This window comes from Terrapene carolina, unplaced genomic scaffold (genome assembly GCF_002925995.2).
Source record: "Terrapene carolina triunguis isolate 2854851 unplaced genomic scaffold, T_m_triunguis-2.0 Scaffold95, whole genome shotgun sequence".
NCBI classification, from domain to species: Eukaryota; Metazoa; Chordata; order Testudines; family Emydidae; genus Terrapene; species Terrapene triunguis.
Genome location: NW_020664446.1, coordinates 43,712,811 through 43,729,286, shown reverse-complemented (window position 1 = coordinate 43,729,286; position 16,476 = coordinate 43,712,811). Strand labels below are relative to the sequence as shown.

The 16,476-nt window shown below is 44.5% G+C and overlaps 1 protein-coding gene across 1 annotated transcript in view; it reads left to right on the top strand.

The window, feature by feature from the left end:
- The window catches only part of HK1 (hexokinase 1), a 69,625-nt gene that overhangs the window by 20,901 nt on the left and 32,248 nt on the right, over positions 1-16,476 (top strand). Inside the window, exons 3-4 of the mRNA XM_024198121.3 lie at positions 1,180-1,328; positions 14,748-14,867. Coding sequence (XP_024053889.1) covers positions 1,180-1,328; positions 14,748-14,867 — 269 coding nt within the window. The remainder of the gene's footprint in view (positions 1-1,179; positions 1,329-14,747; positions 14,868-16,476) is intronic.

The following is a 16,476-nucleotide window of genomic DNA, read 5'->3' as shown; positions in this document are numbered from 1 at the left end:
TGCTAAACTGCGATCAGCCTTCTAAAATCCACTGGCTTCTCTGTGTGTGTGGGTAGGGGGGAGGAGGAGAGGGGCTCAAGGGCTTCAGTGTTCATGTATTGCACACACAGGCCTGTAGCTTGTTGTTATAAAGATAGTGTAAGTGTTTCCATCGTTATCTCTTCTTCAAACCGTTAATGATCACTGTCCTTATTTGTTCCATTGTCTGATAAGACAAGACAGCACAAGTGTCATCACCTGGATCAGTCAAGTATATTTACTCTGCAGTAAAACAAGCACTGAAAGTGTTACTTTTCAGATATATGCCAGTCTCTGTAGCCTGACTGGGTCACATCCTTAAGGCTTTTTGAACTGCTCTTGAGGTAGATGATCAATTGAATTGGCTTCAAAGTTTTGAAACCCATCTCCTCTCCCTTGAGATAGAGACGGAAATGTCCTAATATTTTCTCTGGTTCTCAGGAGGAAATTGTTTTAGGCAGCTATATCTGTGTCAGATTCAGCAGAAGTCACAAATTTTGAACTCGTCTGTTGTGACAGCTATTGGTTTGTCGAGACAGTTTTTAGTATGACTTCTCTCTGTCTGACATCTATTGCATTATTGTAGTTTTCACTGAAATTTAGCTCCCATGAATAAAACTCTTGGTTTATAGTTAACTGTGTCCCCGTGTAAATTGGGGTGATTTAAGGCTAAATTGTATCCAGATCCATCAAAACTTCAGAGTTCTCCCAGAAATACGTTAGGTCCCCCTGGAAAGACTCTTCCTCTCAGTCTGTGCCCTCCCCCAGAGAAACACTCTTAAATTTCCCACACACCATGATTCCATTCCATCCAGATTTACAATGTTTGCAGCTTGCTCCTCAGATCTTCCTCATTGAGTCTGGTGAGCCAGCTTAGTCATGATGCCTGAACCCTGATTGTTGACCACTACTCCACTGCCCTCTCTCTGGATAAGCCACACTATTATTTACTTTACATCACTGATGTTCAGTGTTGCTATAGCACTAATCTTAGGTTGAATTACAGTGAATTAGCTTGACATACTGTGTATAGGCATGCAGTAGATAGAACTTACTTGCTATAAGCACAGTACATGTATTTATACTTTATACATAGATCAATGTTTCATAGGTCAGAGCCATTTAACAATTTTGATTACTTGAATCTTGTCTCCCAAATAGAGAAAGGAGATTTCATTGCATTGGATCTTGGTGGATCTTATTTTCGAATTCTGCGAGTGAAGGTCTCTCATGAGAAAAAGCAGACAGTACAAATGGAAACTGAGATTTATGACACACCAGAAGATATCATGCATGGCACTGGAACCCGGGTAGGTTTCTTTTCTCAGAGATACTTATCTAAATATTAGAAGTTTTACATTACCATTTTAAAGTGTAGAAAGAAAATTCTTATTAATGCTTTAATATTCAAAACTATCTACTGAACTCTATAATTCTTGTGGCACCTTAGAGACCAACAAATTTATTTGGGCATAAGCTTTCGTGGGCTAGAACCCACTTCATTAGATGCATGGAGTGCAGGGCCGGCTCCAGGCACCAGCGAAGGAAGCAGGTGCCTGGGGTGGCCAATAGAAAGAGGCGGCAGTGCGTGCCTTGTCGGGGCGGCACGTCCGGATTGGTGGCACCGGCACTTCAGCGGCAGCTCAATCGGCCCGCTCCGGATCGGTGGCAATTTGGCGGCGGGTCCTTCACTCGCTGTCTTCCTCTTCGGCAGCACTTCGGCGGCAGCTCGATCGGGTTCTTTTTTTTTTCCGCCACTTGGGGCAGCAAAAAAGTTGGAGCCGGCCCTGATGGAGTGGAAAATACAGGAGCAGGGATAAATACATGAGAAGATGGGAGTTGCCTTACCAAGTGTGAGGTAAGTCTAACGAGACAATTCAATTAACAGTAGGATACCAAGGGAGGAAAAATAACTTCTGTAGTGGTAATGAGAGTGGCCCATTTCAAACAGTTGACAAGAAGGTGTGAGTAACAGTAGGGGGAAATTAGGTTCAGGTTTTGTAATGACCCAAGCCATCATGTGCCAGCAGTGCCCCTCTGCCATGTACATTGGCCAAACTGGACAGTCTCTGTGCAAAAGAATAAATGGACACAAATCTGACATCAGGAATTATTACATTCAAAAACCAGTAGGAGAACACTTCAACTCCCTGGTCACTCAATAACAGACCTAAAAGTGTCAATTCTTCAACAAAAAAACTTCAAAAACAGACTCCACCGTGAAACTGCAGAACTTGAATTAATTTGCAAACTGGACACCATCAAAATAGGCCTGAATAAAGACTGGGAGTGGTTGGGTTATTACAAAGCCTAAACCTAATTTCCCCCTACTGTTACTCACATCTTCTTGTCAACTGTTTGAAATGGGCCACTCTCATTACCACTACAAAAGTTATTTTTCCTCCCTTGGTATCCTACTGTTAATTGAATTGTCTTGTTAGACTGACCTCACACTTGGTAAGGCAACTCCCATCTTCTCATGTATTTATCCCTGCTCCTGTATTTTCCACTCAATGCATCTGATGAAGTGGGTACTAGCCCACAAACGCTTATGCCCAAATAAATTTGTTAGTCTCTAAGGTGCCACAAGGACTCCTCCTTCGGCTACCACTCTGAAATCTATAATTCTTAATGATATTAAGAATAAATAAGCAGTCTTGGTAATTAGCCAAGGGAACTAGAATGCAGCCTTCACTGCACAAGTCACTTCCTGCTGAGTTTGAATTTACAGTTCTAAACCAATTTCTCTGTCTTATCATGTTCTAAAAATCACTTTCCATGTATGGGAACGGAGGGTTGAAAAACCTCCCAGTCTTTGTAATGGATTAATTCAATCTAGCTTGCAATTGAAATGTAGGGCTGTGCCTAGAAACAGATGAAGATTGGTGACCAGACCAAGTATTCATTCCCCTACAAGAGGACTCTTGCATGAAAGAGTATGAGGACTGTAGTGTTGTTTTTTGTTTGTTTTGTTTTTAATTATACTGTAGGTGGCAAAGCGTTTTACCACCACATAAATCTGACTTGGTGGTGAATGCTGTTTGAAACCAGGTAGGTGTAATTTTTTCAGTCTCCTGTGTTCCTGGAATACAAATTTGCCTATGGAGAAACATTTAGTATATGGTCAGGAAATGGCATTACAGAGAATATTTTACATATGTAAATACTCTGCTCAAGTGTAGCATACGTTATGGGATTTTCATCCTTGGGCAAATACAGTTTTTGACACTTCTTTTATTTCTTGATAAGAATGAGGAGCCATTGAAGAATGTAAAGATTGCCATTCAGAAAATTCAAAGTCCATTTTTAAAAAGTTGAAGAAATGGTTGCAAAGGGATTTCCATCCTTAATTTTTTCAGATCTGATGACAATTGCTACATAGTTATGATATACAGTATCATCTGATAATCACTCAAATTACTGGGATTAATTTATATAACAGTTGCAGTGATATTTGATCTATACTAATATTACAAAGATTTAAAAAGTTGTGGATTTTATTACTTTGGCTAGATTGAACAGGTCGGGATTTATCTAAAAGCATACATTAATGTTCATGTACATTTTTAAATTGTAAATTGGTTTATGTTACAATTTTGTGCAGAGGTGGGGTTAAAACTGATGGGAGGTTTCAGGTGGAAAAGTACCAAGAGAAATGGGTAGTCCCATAGACAGTCTGCAGTATACATTTAACACATACAACATTACTTTCTCCTTATCACTTTCCCCAAGTTTGATGATGGCTCTGCCATTCTCCTGACCCCAGCCCCACATTACACCGGTGGCTGTGTTGTTGTTTTTTAACAAAACAGTGACAAATAAAAAAAAGCTAAAGAGTAATGCTGCTGCCTGTTACTTCCTGTGTGATCAGTTGGGTGGCTTTTCAAATGTGTTGCTCGATAGGGTGGCCAGATATTCCAATTTTACAGGGATAGTCCCGCTATTTAGAGCCCTGCTAGGATGACCAGACGTCCCGATATTTAGGTGTTTGTCCCCCGATCTTTGGTCGGGACGCAATTTGTCCCAATATTTCGCTCCGCCGGCAGCACTGTTTGGTTTTTTTTTTTTTTTTGCTCTGCTGGCAGCTCTCGGCGGACCCGCCCCCCCCATGTGTCCCGATATTTTCTTCCTCTCATCTGGTCACCCTAAGCCCTGCAAATCTGCGGATATCCACTTCATATCCGTGGATATCCGCAGATGCGGCTGTCTGCCGACCATTTTTGCGGATAGTGGATCGGATGCGGATACAATCATGCAGGGCTCTGCTCACCAGCAGCGCCTGGCCTGCGGTGTCCAGCTTGGGGGGCACAGCGCGCTCAGGGCCAGTGGCTGGGGCTGGGCAGCAGGCTGAAGTTGGGGCTGTCCAGCACCCACTTGCCGCACCGCTTCCCGTCCAGCACCTCGGGCCCCTTGGCAGCGCCAGCATCCCCACCATGGCCCGGCCTGGCAGCACTGGCTGCGCTCCCGGCCTGCCGGCGCCTGCGCAGCGGGGCCCACCCCCAGCCATGGGGATTGGAGCAGGTGGGCCCTGGCGCCCTACCCCTCTGCCCTGCTGTGATGCAACATGCACTGCTGCTGCCGTCACTTGCGAGCCCCTGGGAGCAGCACGTGATGCGATGCCCCTTCCCCTCGCACCGGCTCTTCCCTGCAAGACACACTCCCCTGCTTGCTCCTCTCTGCTCTCCCCCCCTCCCCCATCACTAGTCCTTGTGAGACAGCTTGCTGCTGTGGGTGCGGATACACACAAAAGACGGCTAGCGGATTGCAGGTTGGATCGCAGGTTGATTCTGGCGGATGCGGATCCACATTTTTGTATCTGCTAGGGCTCTACCGATATTTGGGGCTTTGTCTTAGGGCACGTCTTCACTACCCGCCGAATCGGTGGGTAGCAATCGATCTATTGGGGATCGACTTATCGCGTCTAGTGAAGACGCGATAAAATCGATCCCTGATGGCTCTGCCGTCGACTCCGGAAATCCACCGCGGCAAGAGGCGGAAGCGGAGTCGATGGCGGCACGGCAGCGGTCGACTCGCCGCCGTCCTCACAGCCAGGTAAGTCGACCTAAAATACGCAATTTCAGCTACGCTATTCACGTAGCTGAAGTTGCATATCTTAGGTCGACACCCCTCCCCCCCCACCGTAGTGTAGACCTAGCCTTATATAGGTGCCTATTACCCTCCACCCCCTGTCCTGATTTTTCATACTTGCTATCGGGGTACCCTATTGCTCCAGGGTGTGCTACAGAAGTTGGGGATTTGGGCGGCTTCATGTAATCTATCAGCTGCTTTCCTGGCCCCATGGCAGCAGAAGGAGGAGCTTATGTGGAGGAGTTGGGCAATTGCCAGCTTTTCACAAGACTGCTCATCTTCTGCTCTCCAGCATCCTCTGCTGCTTCCCTTTCTGCCCCTTACTCAGAGGCAGGGCCGGCTCCAGGCACCAGCCCACCAAGCTTGTGCTTGGGGCGGCACCTGGAGGGGGGCGGCGCGGTGCTCCGGCCGCCGGGGAGAGCGGGGCCACGGCTGGGCTCGCCACCCTCCCCCCGGCGCTCTGGCCGCCCTCCCCCCCGGCGCCCTCCCCCCGGCCGGGGCTCGCTGCCCTGCCCCCTGCGCTCTGGCTGCCGGGGGGAGCGCCGCCCTCCTCCCAGGGCTCCGGGCGCCCTCCCCCCGGCCGCCGGGGGGATAGCGGAGCCCCGCCGGGGCTCGCCGCCCTCCCCCCCGGGGGGAGGGCGGCCGGAGGCTTTTTTGCCTGGGGCGGCAAAAAAGCCAGAACCGGCCCTGCTCAGAGGCCAATGAGAGACTGGCCAGAGCCTGATTCTTCTCCCTGTGGTCACAGTGACTACCACATGGCTTTCTGGTCTTGTGGGACTCTAAGCGTTTCTGGAATGCCGGAGGTGACATTTACATTTGTTGCCCTTTTAGAATCCTGTGGAGAGGAACCATTGGATGAAGAGAGATGAGAGGAAGGATTTGGGAAGCACTCTATCACTTAATGATGCTGATCGAACTAGCACACACTAAAAATAGGGTGTAGCCACAGCGTCATGAATGGCAGGAGGGTCACACTGCTCAAGTACATGCTTAGCATCTTGGGTGGGTACGTACTTGGGGTGACTAGCTCCTCCTGCCCGTCACTCCTCTGCGGCTGTTCTCTGCTTTTAGTGAGCTAGCTTGATCAGATGTCTCCATGATGTGGAATTTGCACCTGCGGCTCTAAGGGTATGTGTAGACATACCCTTAGAGAACTCAATGAGGATTGAGACCCATTGTGCTAGATGCTGTACAAACACATAGTGAAAGGCTGTTCCTGCCCCGAAGGGAATGAAGTCTAATTTAAGGCAAGATTCTACAAGCAGGTGCTGCAAACAATGGGAAGAAATAGGGGACAGAGGGCAAAGGAAATACTACATGTGTATTCTTATTACTTGGGCTAGCGGTGTACGCGGTGAGATGGTTCAGGCCAGTTAAATATGATTTTAAAAAATAAATCATAAGTTAAACAAGGTAAATATTAGAAGTCCCTACATATATTATGAGACCAGCTGCCTGGGCTCAAAACTAAAAGGAATTGTCAAGAGGGCTTTAAACTGGGAAGAGAGGTAGGAACGGTAGCTACAATTCTACTCCGTAATGACTAGATACCCTCTAGTATCTAGATACTGGTAAAGAGAGAAATAAGCTGGAAAGATCATCAGAATTAGATCCATTTCCTTAGTTCTTGTATGACAATGTAAACATGACTAAAATTTTCTATGGTGGTATGTTAGTGGCAGAATTCGTGCTGTTCTTCTACAAGGGCACCTGAGGAAACTGATAGGTACTCAGGTGGTTAATGATTAAATGCTTTTGACTGATTCTTATGCTAGTGGTTCCTTTTAAATTTGTGAACCAGTTGTCACAATTACCTGAATAGCTGTTCCATTGACCTTCTGAACAGGGTTGGTTACTAACACTCGTTAACCTCAAAGATTTATCCTCTTAAATCCCATTCAGATCAGTGGAGGAATTGTGAATTATGACCTTGTGTCTAGCTGGCAGAGTTTATTTTGAGATTTTCCATGTTGGTGTATTCAGACTTTTATCCTCCCCCATCTGTCAGATACAAACGTATTTCACTTTGATATAAGTCCATTTCTTCTCCCGTTAAAGTCAAGGGCAAAACTTCCATTTACTTCAGTTGTGCAATATCAGGCCCAAAGTTTCTAGAGACTCTTCCAAGTCAGTCTAAAGAGCTAGAGCTAATTTAAAACCTGATTTCTACATTAATCTTTGTACTCTACATTCTATTGAAATAGTTTTTGAGTCTGAGCAATGCACATTTAACTGTTTTTCTGCTGGGTTCCTTCCTCCTGAAGTTTACTCTAGCTCCCTGACTCGATCAGATCTGTAAATTCCTTCCAATTAGACATTAACCCTTAAAAAAATATCAATTAGCAAACTTCCAGCCAAATGAATCCTTAGGAGGACTTGTGTATGAGTCACAGTGACACTTTGAAAAAAATCATAAAACCAGTAGTAAATAAAGATGGTAACAAAAATTGTAAGCATGTATCTCTCGCTTCGTTGCTCTGCCTAACAATCCATTTCTCTCTCCTATAGTTTGTTGTTTTGTTTTTTTAATCTGGTACAGTAATCCTGTACTATATAAATTAAAGACACTCCTGACTGTGCTTTCATACTCATAAAAACATAGCTAGTTAATTCACTTGATTTGCCTGTCTAGTTTTTATGTATTAAAATACCTCTTATGCTGTAAGGATGTGCTCTGAGTCATTAGTACACATTTTGTGGTTTCAGCTCATTCAGGTATTAAGTGAGGGTGGATAGTTTAGCAGTCTAACCTTCATATACAATAGATCTATACTTCTTGGAACCACAGGTTTAAATCTTGTCAGGTTGCCCTTCATCTTCTCCAAGACAATGCACAGAGTTCCACAAAACTCACTGTGTGTACAATAGGGGATCTCTTTTTAATTAAAATTTAAAAAACAGGGCCTGTCTCCTCCTGGTGGCCCTGGCTGTTTGCCTGAGAGCAGGAGTTTGCGTAGGATTGCCAACTTTCTACTTGCACAAAACCGAATACCCTTTCCCTGCCCCACCCCTCCTCTGAGGCCCCGCCCCTTCTCACTCCATCCCCCCTCCCTTTGTCGCTCGTTCTCCCCACCCACCCTCCCTCCCTCACTCATTTTCACCGGGCTGGCTTCAGGGGCTACGGTGTGGGAGGGGGCTCTGGGCTGGGGCTGAGGGGTTCGGAGTGTGGGAGGGGGCTCTGGGCAGGGGGTTGGGGTGCGGGGGTGTGGGAGGGCTCCTGCTGGGGGTGCGGGATCTGGGGTGGGGCTGGGTATGAGGGGTTTCATAGATTCTAGGACTGGAAGGGACCTCGAGAGGTCATCGAGTCCAGTCCCCTGCCCGCATGGCAGGACCAAATACTGTCTAGACCATCCCGGTTAGACATTTATCTAACCTACTCTTAAATATCTCCAGAGATGGAGATTCCACAACCTCCCTAGGCAGTTTATTCCAGTGTTTAACCACCCTGACAGTTAGGAACTTTTTCCTAATGTCCAACCTAAACCTCCCTTGCTGCAGTTTAAGCCCATTGCTTCTTGTTCTATCCTTAGAGGCTAAGGTGAACAAGTTTTCTCCCTCCTCCTTATGACACCCTTTTAGATACCTGAAAACTGCTATCATGTCCCCTCTCAGTCTTCTCTTTTCCAAACTAAACAAACCCAATTCTTTCAGCCTTCCTTCATAGGTCATGTTCTCAAGACCTTTAATCATTCTTGTTGCTCTTCTCTGGACCCTCTCCAATTTCTCCACATCTTTCTTGAAATGCAGTGCCCAGAACTGGACACAGTACTCCAGTTGAGGCCTAACCAGCGCAGAGTAGAGCGGAAGAATGACTTCTCGTGTCTTGCTCACAACACACCTGTTAATGCATCCCAGAATCATGTTTGCTTTTTTTGCAACAGCATCACACTGTTGACTCATATTTAGCTTGTGGTCCACTATAACCCCTAGATCCCTTTCTGCCGTACTCCTTCCTAGACAGTCTTTTCCCATTCTGTATGTGTGAAACTGATTGTTCCTTCCTAAGTGGAGCACTTTGCATTTATCTTTGTTAAACTGGGGTGAAGGAGGGCGCTCTGCAGTGGCGTAGCCCAGGTTCTAACATCAGGGGGAGCGAACCCACAAAAAAAGGCGCCACCTGACATATCAAATTACTAATTACATACTTTTAAATTCGTTATACATATTTATTTGTACTTAAAATAAAAACACAAGAATGATCCAGCCACGGAAGGGTTTGCACAGCCGGCATTTCACAGGAGAACTTTAGATTATACTTAGATATACTTTAGATTCTAGAAAGTAAATCACAAAATACAGTAGTTTGTAATTGTCACCCCTCGCCCCCGGAGCAGAGCGGCGGCTCGGCTGCGGCAGAGTCATTCCCCGGGCTGCCGCTGCTCACGGAGAAAAGATGCCGCTGAAGAGAGACCACGGGGGAAAAAAAATCCTCCCCTCCCCCCCTTTTCCTTCCTTCTCCACCTCCTCCTCTGGCACCAGATTGTGGCTTTTGTGCTGTTCTGTCGAGGTCTCCTTGGATGTCCTGATGTGAGAAAACTGAAAGCTTGGAAGCCGTGTTAACTTCCAAGTGACAGGTGCCTATTGTAGTGCTGCACGCTTGGTTTCCAGCCAATGGTTCCCTTATTTCTTGGTTTTGCATTGGTGCAGCTCATCTAAACTAGGAATGTTCACCTGTAGTTGCTTACATAGTGGCACATCAGTGCAACCCCCCCCCCTCCAGTGTAGACAAGGGCTTAGGAGGATGGAAAAAGGAGCCACCTATGGAATAATTTCCTACTGTCAAAATAGTAAGTAAGCCACAGAAGAAGAAAATAGCTTTACTTCTGCAAATATCTGCTCTTTCCATTGGAATGCAGGTATATTTCTGTAAAGCAGTGGAGACAGGAATCTAGTACATGCCCTGTGAAATCACAGGCCACTTTTTAAACTGGAATCCAAACTTACATGTAGTAATGGGCTCCTGGGTAGTAGATGGAGGAATTGGTAAATAAATAAATAAACAAATTAAATAAAAAGCCAAAATTAAATACTTTATGAAAGAGATATTTCAATAAACTTTGAATTACTGGCAAAAATAAAGTAGAATTACATCTGACATGCTATTGCAGTAAGCTAGATCACTTGCTGCTGTAGGGAAAACATTGTGAAGGGGTCTAGAAGGGCGAAAGTACCACAAGTTTCCTCTTCATTTCTTGCCCTTTAATTCCCCCTTGCAAAAGAACCAGAGGTCAACTCCAAACCCTGCAGAGCAAATAGGATTTTATGGACGCATAAATTCAGCTTAATATAAAATTATTAAATCTGGTAGGGAAGGTACCATGGATACTATATACAAGGCCATACACAGCTGTTTTCACACCATTATTTGTTGGGGGACAAGAAAATGAGTTTAAAAAAATCTGAAACGGAGTTGCTCCCAGAATAATTTTCTCTTTAAGAGAATAGAAAGCCAGATTAAGAAATATTGCATTTGCTTCTGCAGATATCTGCTATGTCCATGAGAATACAGGTGTGTATGTATACAAATGGAAGTGAGAATTCAAGAAATCCGCTGTGAATTTAAGGGCTACCCTTCAATAGGCATGTAAACATGGATCACACATTGAAAAGAACATTCCGTAAGGCAAGAGTGAGAAAAGACTTACTAGTTGTACTGGTCTCTTGTGTGGTAACTATAGTTGGCAATAGAAAAAGAAGACGACAAAATTAAAATAGCATCCCTGAAAGAGAGAGAGAATGAGAGAGAGAGAGAGAGAAAGGGAAAATATATACCAAGCTACAAATGTAACTAAGTATTTGATACCTGTTGGGGTCTCCGCTAGATCATAAAAATACCCATAGTTGGTTTGTGAGCAATCAAATACATTCGCCTGTATATATCTGGTGATCTTCATTGACTCTAAGCCTTTGAATTATTAATCACACCTGAAAATAATTGGTTTCCTTGTTTTATATTTTTATACTGCTATAGCTGTGCACAGCACTTTATAAAGTTAAAAAAGATAAGTGACGAATTTCCTCTGGACTGAAAAAAATTATTTAAAACGCTAATAAAAAAATTATTTAAAACAGGACTGGGGCTGGCCAGCCAGGATTTAAAGGGCTCAGGGCTCCCTGCAACGGGGCTGCTGCTCCTCAGCGCCCCCCCGCTGCGCTGGGGGGCTGCGCTGCCACCCCTTCCCCTCCCGGCAGAGCCCACCCCTGCCTGGGCAGCGTGCACCAAGCAAGGCTCGGCTTAGCAAGCCGGGCAGCTGCGGGCGGGGGGGAGCTAGGCAACCAGCCAACGCCGCCTGAAATGAGCAAGCCGGGCTGGGGATGGGGGAGGAGGGCGGTGCGGAGCCCAGAGCCAGCCGGGGCCGCATACAAAACCCGGCTCCGGACTCCGAGTCCGGAGCCCAGTGCTGGCTGTGCGGAAAGGCACCGCTTTTAGAAAATGTGCTCGGGGGGAGCGGCCGTTTCCCCCTGCTCCCCCCCCCCCCCCCCCCACCCTCTGGGCCCCCGGGGGGGGGTGCAAGGGGGTTAGAGGGCAGGAGGGGGATCAGGGCTGGGACGGGGTTGGGGCACGGGGGGGAGGGGGAAGGGGAGCTCAGGAGTGCAGGGTCCAGGCAGTGCTTACCTCAAGCAGCTCCTGGAAGCAGCAGCAGCATGTCCCCCCCTCCGGCTCCTACGCGGAGGCACGGCCAGGCGGCTCTGTGCACTGCCCTGTCTGCAGGCGCTGCCCCTGCAGCTCCCATTGGCTGCGGTTCCCGGCCAATGCAAGCTGCGGGGGTGGCACTTGGGGTGGGGGCAGTGTGCAGATCCCCCTGGCTGCTCCTACGGAGCCAGAGGGGGGACATGCTGGAGGGGGGACATGCCGGCTGCTTCCCAGAGAGGGGACATGCCGGCTGCGCGGCGCCTCCGACCGGACAATCAATGGCCTGGTCAGCGGTGCTGACCAGAGCTGCCAGGATCCCTTTTCAACGGGGTGTTCTGGTCGAAAACCAGACACCTGGTCACCCTAAGTTTGCACCAGTGTCCTTGGCTAAAGTTTCCTCTTCCTGGACTGTAATTTAATGGATTCTCTGTTTGTTGTTCACCTGGCTGTCACCTTTAACCCTAGTGGGGGCAACATTTTAGCGATGGTATGTGTAGTTTGCAAAGCACTTCCACTTGGAAGACACTATATAGATGTATAATGTATTATTACTGTAACAACTCATTTTATATGCATCCGAAGAAGTGGGTTGTAGCCCACGAAAGCTTATGCTTTAATAAATTTGTTAGTCTCTAAGGTGCCACAAGTACTCCTGTTCTTTTTGCGGATACAGACTAACATGGCTGCTACTCTGAAACCTGTCATTTTATATGAACTGTCATACTTTTTTGTTTAATTATAATTCCTCTTTTTATAACTCTTTTAATCTCTCATTTGGACAGCTGAGCATGATGTTACAAAAGTGAAGCCTCTTTCATTTCCTTCGCTTTCTGGTTGTGTATGAGGGTACTGGTGTTCTCAATTGCAAAAGACTATAAATTGCAGTTTCCTCTCTGAAATTACCATAGTAATGCTTAGTCAGATTAGCTCTTATTTTAGTTATGGGTTTAATATAGTCTAGTAAGTAGAAATGTCATGTAAACCACTTTTTAGTTCTGAACAGAATAGTCTTGTAAAAAAAACAAAAACCCAACCCTTTTAAGTTTCGTATTTGCTGCTGTCTATAGTATTTCCTCTATCATTGTGGGATCTTGTAAATTATTTTGATTAGAGCTAGGTAAATACATGGCAACCTACGGGTGATAAAAAGGCTATTTTGTAGTCTCAGTCAGTAGCCCTAGAATGCTGGTATTTTTCCAGGTTTGTGTCACAATGTTTGAGTCACAATGTGAAAGAAATATAATCGTCTGGTACAAGGAGAGAGATTTATAATAGGTCAGTTTGAGGCACAGGCAGCCTTTTGTACTGGTAGATATGAATATTGTGTGGTTTTTTTTTTTTTAAACATTTCAATCCAAGGGGCCTAAGTCAGCCCTATGGTGTGCTTTGTGTATTGCTATATAGTTATCACTCTGGCTGGTGCATTGTCCTTAGTAGACTGTGTGTTTGACAATATAACTGGAGGTTTCATAGTAATTAAAGAGTGATCACACACACACACCCCTTCTGATGTCAGTAAACCCAGAAGTGAATAGCCACAAGAATGAGTGGGTAAAGCCAAGGGGGGGATGGAGATGGCAACGGCAAGTGTCTCCTACTATCCCCTCAAAAAAGCCCAGTGTAAATTAAAGCTTCCAGAGCCACTTTCATTAATGCTACACCTCTTAGCTGACCTCTCAGCCCATCTACTCCTATTTTTCTGGCTTTTTCTGGGACAAACAAACCTGAATGTTCATTTATGGTGTCCTGCATCCTGACTAGCAGCCCCAAATGACTGTCATTTTAGCAGCTAAGCCAATTAGATGTAGATTTGTTTGTTGATATCATTGCTGCTGCCAAAAATGACACTCAAACCAATAAAGTTCATAATACCCTCTTTGTAACTGACTGACCACGGATACGATTGGCCAATCATTTCAGCATGCAGATGGAGTTTGGCCACCGATAGTGTTCTGGGCTCTCTTGTTAGGTGTCATCTTTAAAGGAGAGATCTGTTAAAAGATGGAGCATCAGTCACTGGCCTGATTTGCAGCACAGGGAGCGGGTGTATGGGTATGCTCAAGCCAGACTGGAGCTCCAGTGCTTTTTATTTTGAAAAGGCTATGAAGTGCTTTGGCTGTTACCTGGTTTGAGATTGGAGAGTTGAACTACCAGAGTAAGAACCCCACTAAGGGGGGAAGAGAGGTTTTCTAGTGTTGCCTGCCCTGGCCACCTTGTCTTGCTGTGCTGTCCTGGCTTTTCTCTTTGGTCTGCAGTAATGCTGTAGTGCTCGTCACATCTAAGATGCTACAGTACTGGAGATGTAATCAGTTCACAGAATGTACCCTGCCCTTTGTCCCTTGGAGCATGTGCAGTATTTTAAAAATCTGTTTTTTCATGGGTTTTTTTGTTTTTATTTTTTTTTTTTTAAATGAGATGATGTTACTCGAGGGTTCAATCCTGCAAGGTTCTTCTCTTCATGATCTCAATCTAGCAACGCTTCAAGGAATACGAATAGTTTAATTGACTAATACGATTATTTTACCTGCTTAAAGTTAAGCTTGTGTTGATTTGCTGGGTCAGCTTCTTGTATGATCAAATGCCAAATATAAGCCCTTTCAGGTAGCTGCATTTACATAATAAATATATTATTAATAATCTCTTAAAAGAAACTGATTTTTTGTCTCATCAAATTATTAATAGATGTGTTATAATATACTAAAGTAGCACTTACCATCATTTTAGGTTTTGCATTTTTTAAAGAGCGGTGAAAAAAAAGTTAAGTAGAATTTGCTAAAAGAACAATGTTTTCCTTATTAAATATTGAAGTATTTATCTATGTTGCCTTAATTTTAACGTGTTATCAATTCTAAATGACACATGGAAAATGTCTCTTTAAATTTGGAATTGGTTGTTTATAATAGTCACTTTAATTCTTTCCAATGTTTCCTGTGAGGGTCAAGGCATATTTTTTTCTTAAAACTGTCTTTCTGACTATTGTCATTTTATGTTCCTATTTTTCTTACAGCTCTTTGATCATGTTGCTGAATGCCTGGGAGATTTCATGGAGAAGCAACAAATCAAGGACAAGAAATTGCCAGTTGGGTTTACATTTTCTTTCCCATGTAGACAATCCAAGCTAGATGAGGTAAGAATATTTCAGAATTTTATTAATGTACAGCAGAGACACTGTGCTATTAACCCTTCCCTCCTCTCCTCCGTGTCAGCAAACAAGCAGTATTCCAGCTGGCCTGACTTTCAGTGTAAGAATCAATTATTGCCTATTTCATTGTAGTACTTCATCTCAAAATTATTTAAAAATGCTTTTTAACAAATGAACAGTTTCTACTATTTTGTGTTAACATTTTGGTTGAATGATGATGTTTTAATTTAAAGTAAAGTATAGTATACAGGTTATAATTTTGAGGACCCAATTCACCAATGCTTGCTCATAGTGACTAGCACTTACTCATTGTGAGTAAAAATTGCAGAAACTGGTCCTAATTTAGGACCTAATCTTGAGAGGTAGTGAGCACCCTTAGCTCTCATTGAGCAAAAACTGGAGTGTAAGGTGCTCAGCACCGCCTAGAATCAGACCACTAGATTGAAAAAAAACCTATTTGAGATGGTTTGAAAACAAACATGGCTACAAAATGAAATCTGTCTGGCTGTGTTGTTACTCTGAATGCATAATGATTATGTGATTCCCTGAACCACAGAGTGCTCTGCAGTATTGTATTTCTGCATTATTTCCCATCTTTTACTTCAGATAAGTAGAATGACTCAGCGACTTGCTAATACAGTATTGCTATAGAAACCGTGTACTAATGCTGATGTACTTAGAAGCAATGAGAGTGCACATATTGATAGGCCTTCAATATTCTAAACATGACATCAGTACTAGTTCTAAGGGGCTAAATGTTATGGAGAATACAACAAATCACACACCTTGTCATATCCCTCATGGACGTAGAGGTTCCAGCAGAAGTTTGTAGTGTAGACCTGGTCTCAATGTGTGACCTTAGGCAAGTAATTTACTCTTCCTGTGTATGTCCCCATCTGTAAAATGGGGATAATATTTATCTCTCAGTGTTGTTGTGAAGGTTATTCACTAATGTTTTTAAGAGATCTTTGGATGGAAGTTGCCCTAGCAATGTAAAGCATCTACTTTTAATATTCATAGTGCATTTCACATCACAGAATGGGGCCTGTGCTTGCAGGCAGAGGATCATTTAGTCTCTGAGTTTAGGTATAATTAGAAGGTTCAGAAGGAATATACTTTACCAGATAATGTCCTTGTAATGAGAGCAGTCTTCAGGGCATTTATAGAGTTCAAACAGCAGCTGGAAGCCCGTCAATAAAAGAAGCAACTGCATCAAGCTGTATCCTATGTCAATCATCAAATGAGAATTAGAAGCAGGCATGTGACTGAAGAGTCCCATCGATAGTATCTGAGCTTCAGAAATGTCAACTGTATATCAGTGCTTCCCACGGCAAGAGACTGAATAAAATGGATAGTAGGAATGTATAACCCATGAGAGACAACACAAGGGCAGAGGGTGGTGAAATTATTTTTACATAGTGTCGTACATGTACATGGTGCTGTATAACAGGCAAAATGGACTAGTCCAAGAACAGAGTACCTGTACTGAAGATCGTATACTTGCAGGCTGTGGTCTTGCATTGGAATATGCAAGGCTGGACCCCTGCACTCACATGGCGGCCTATTGACTTCGGTTCTGGGGGATTTTGTCGCA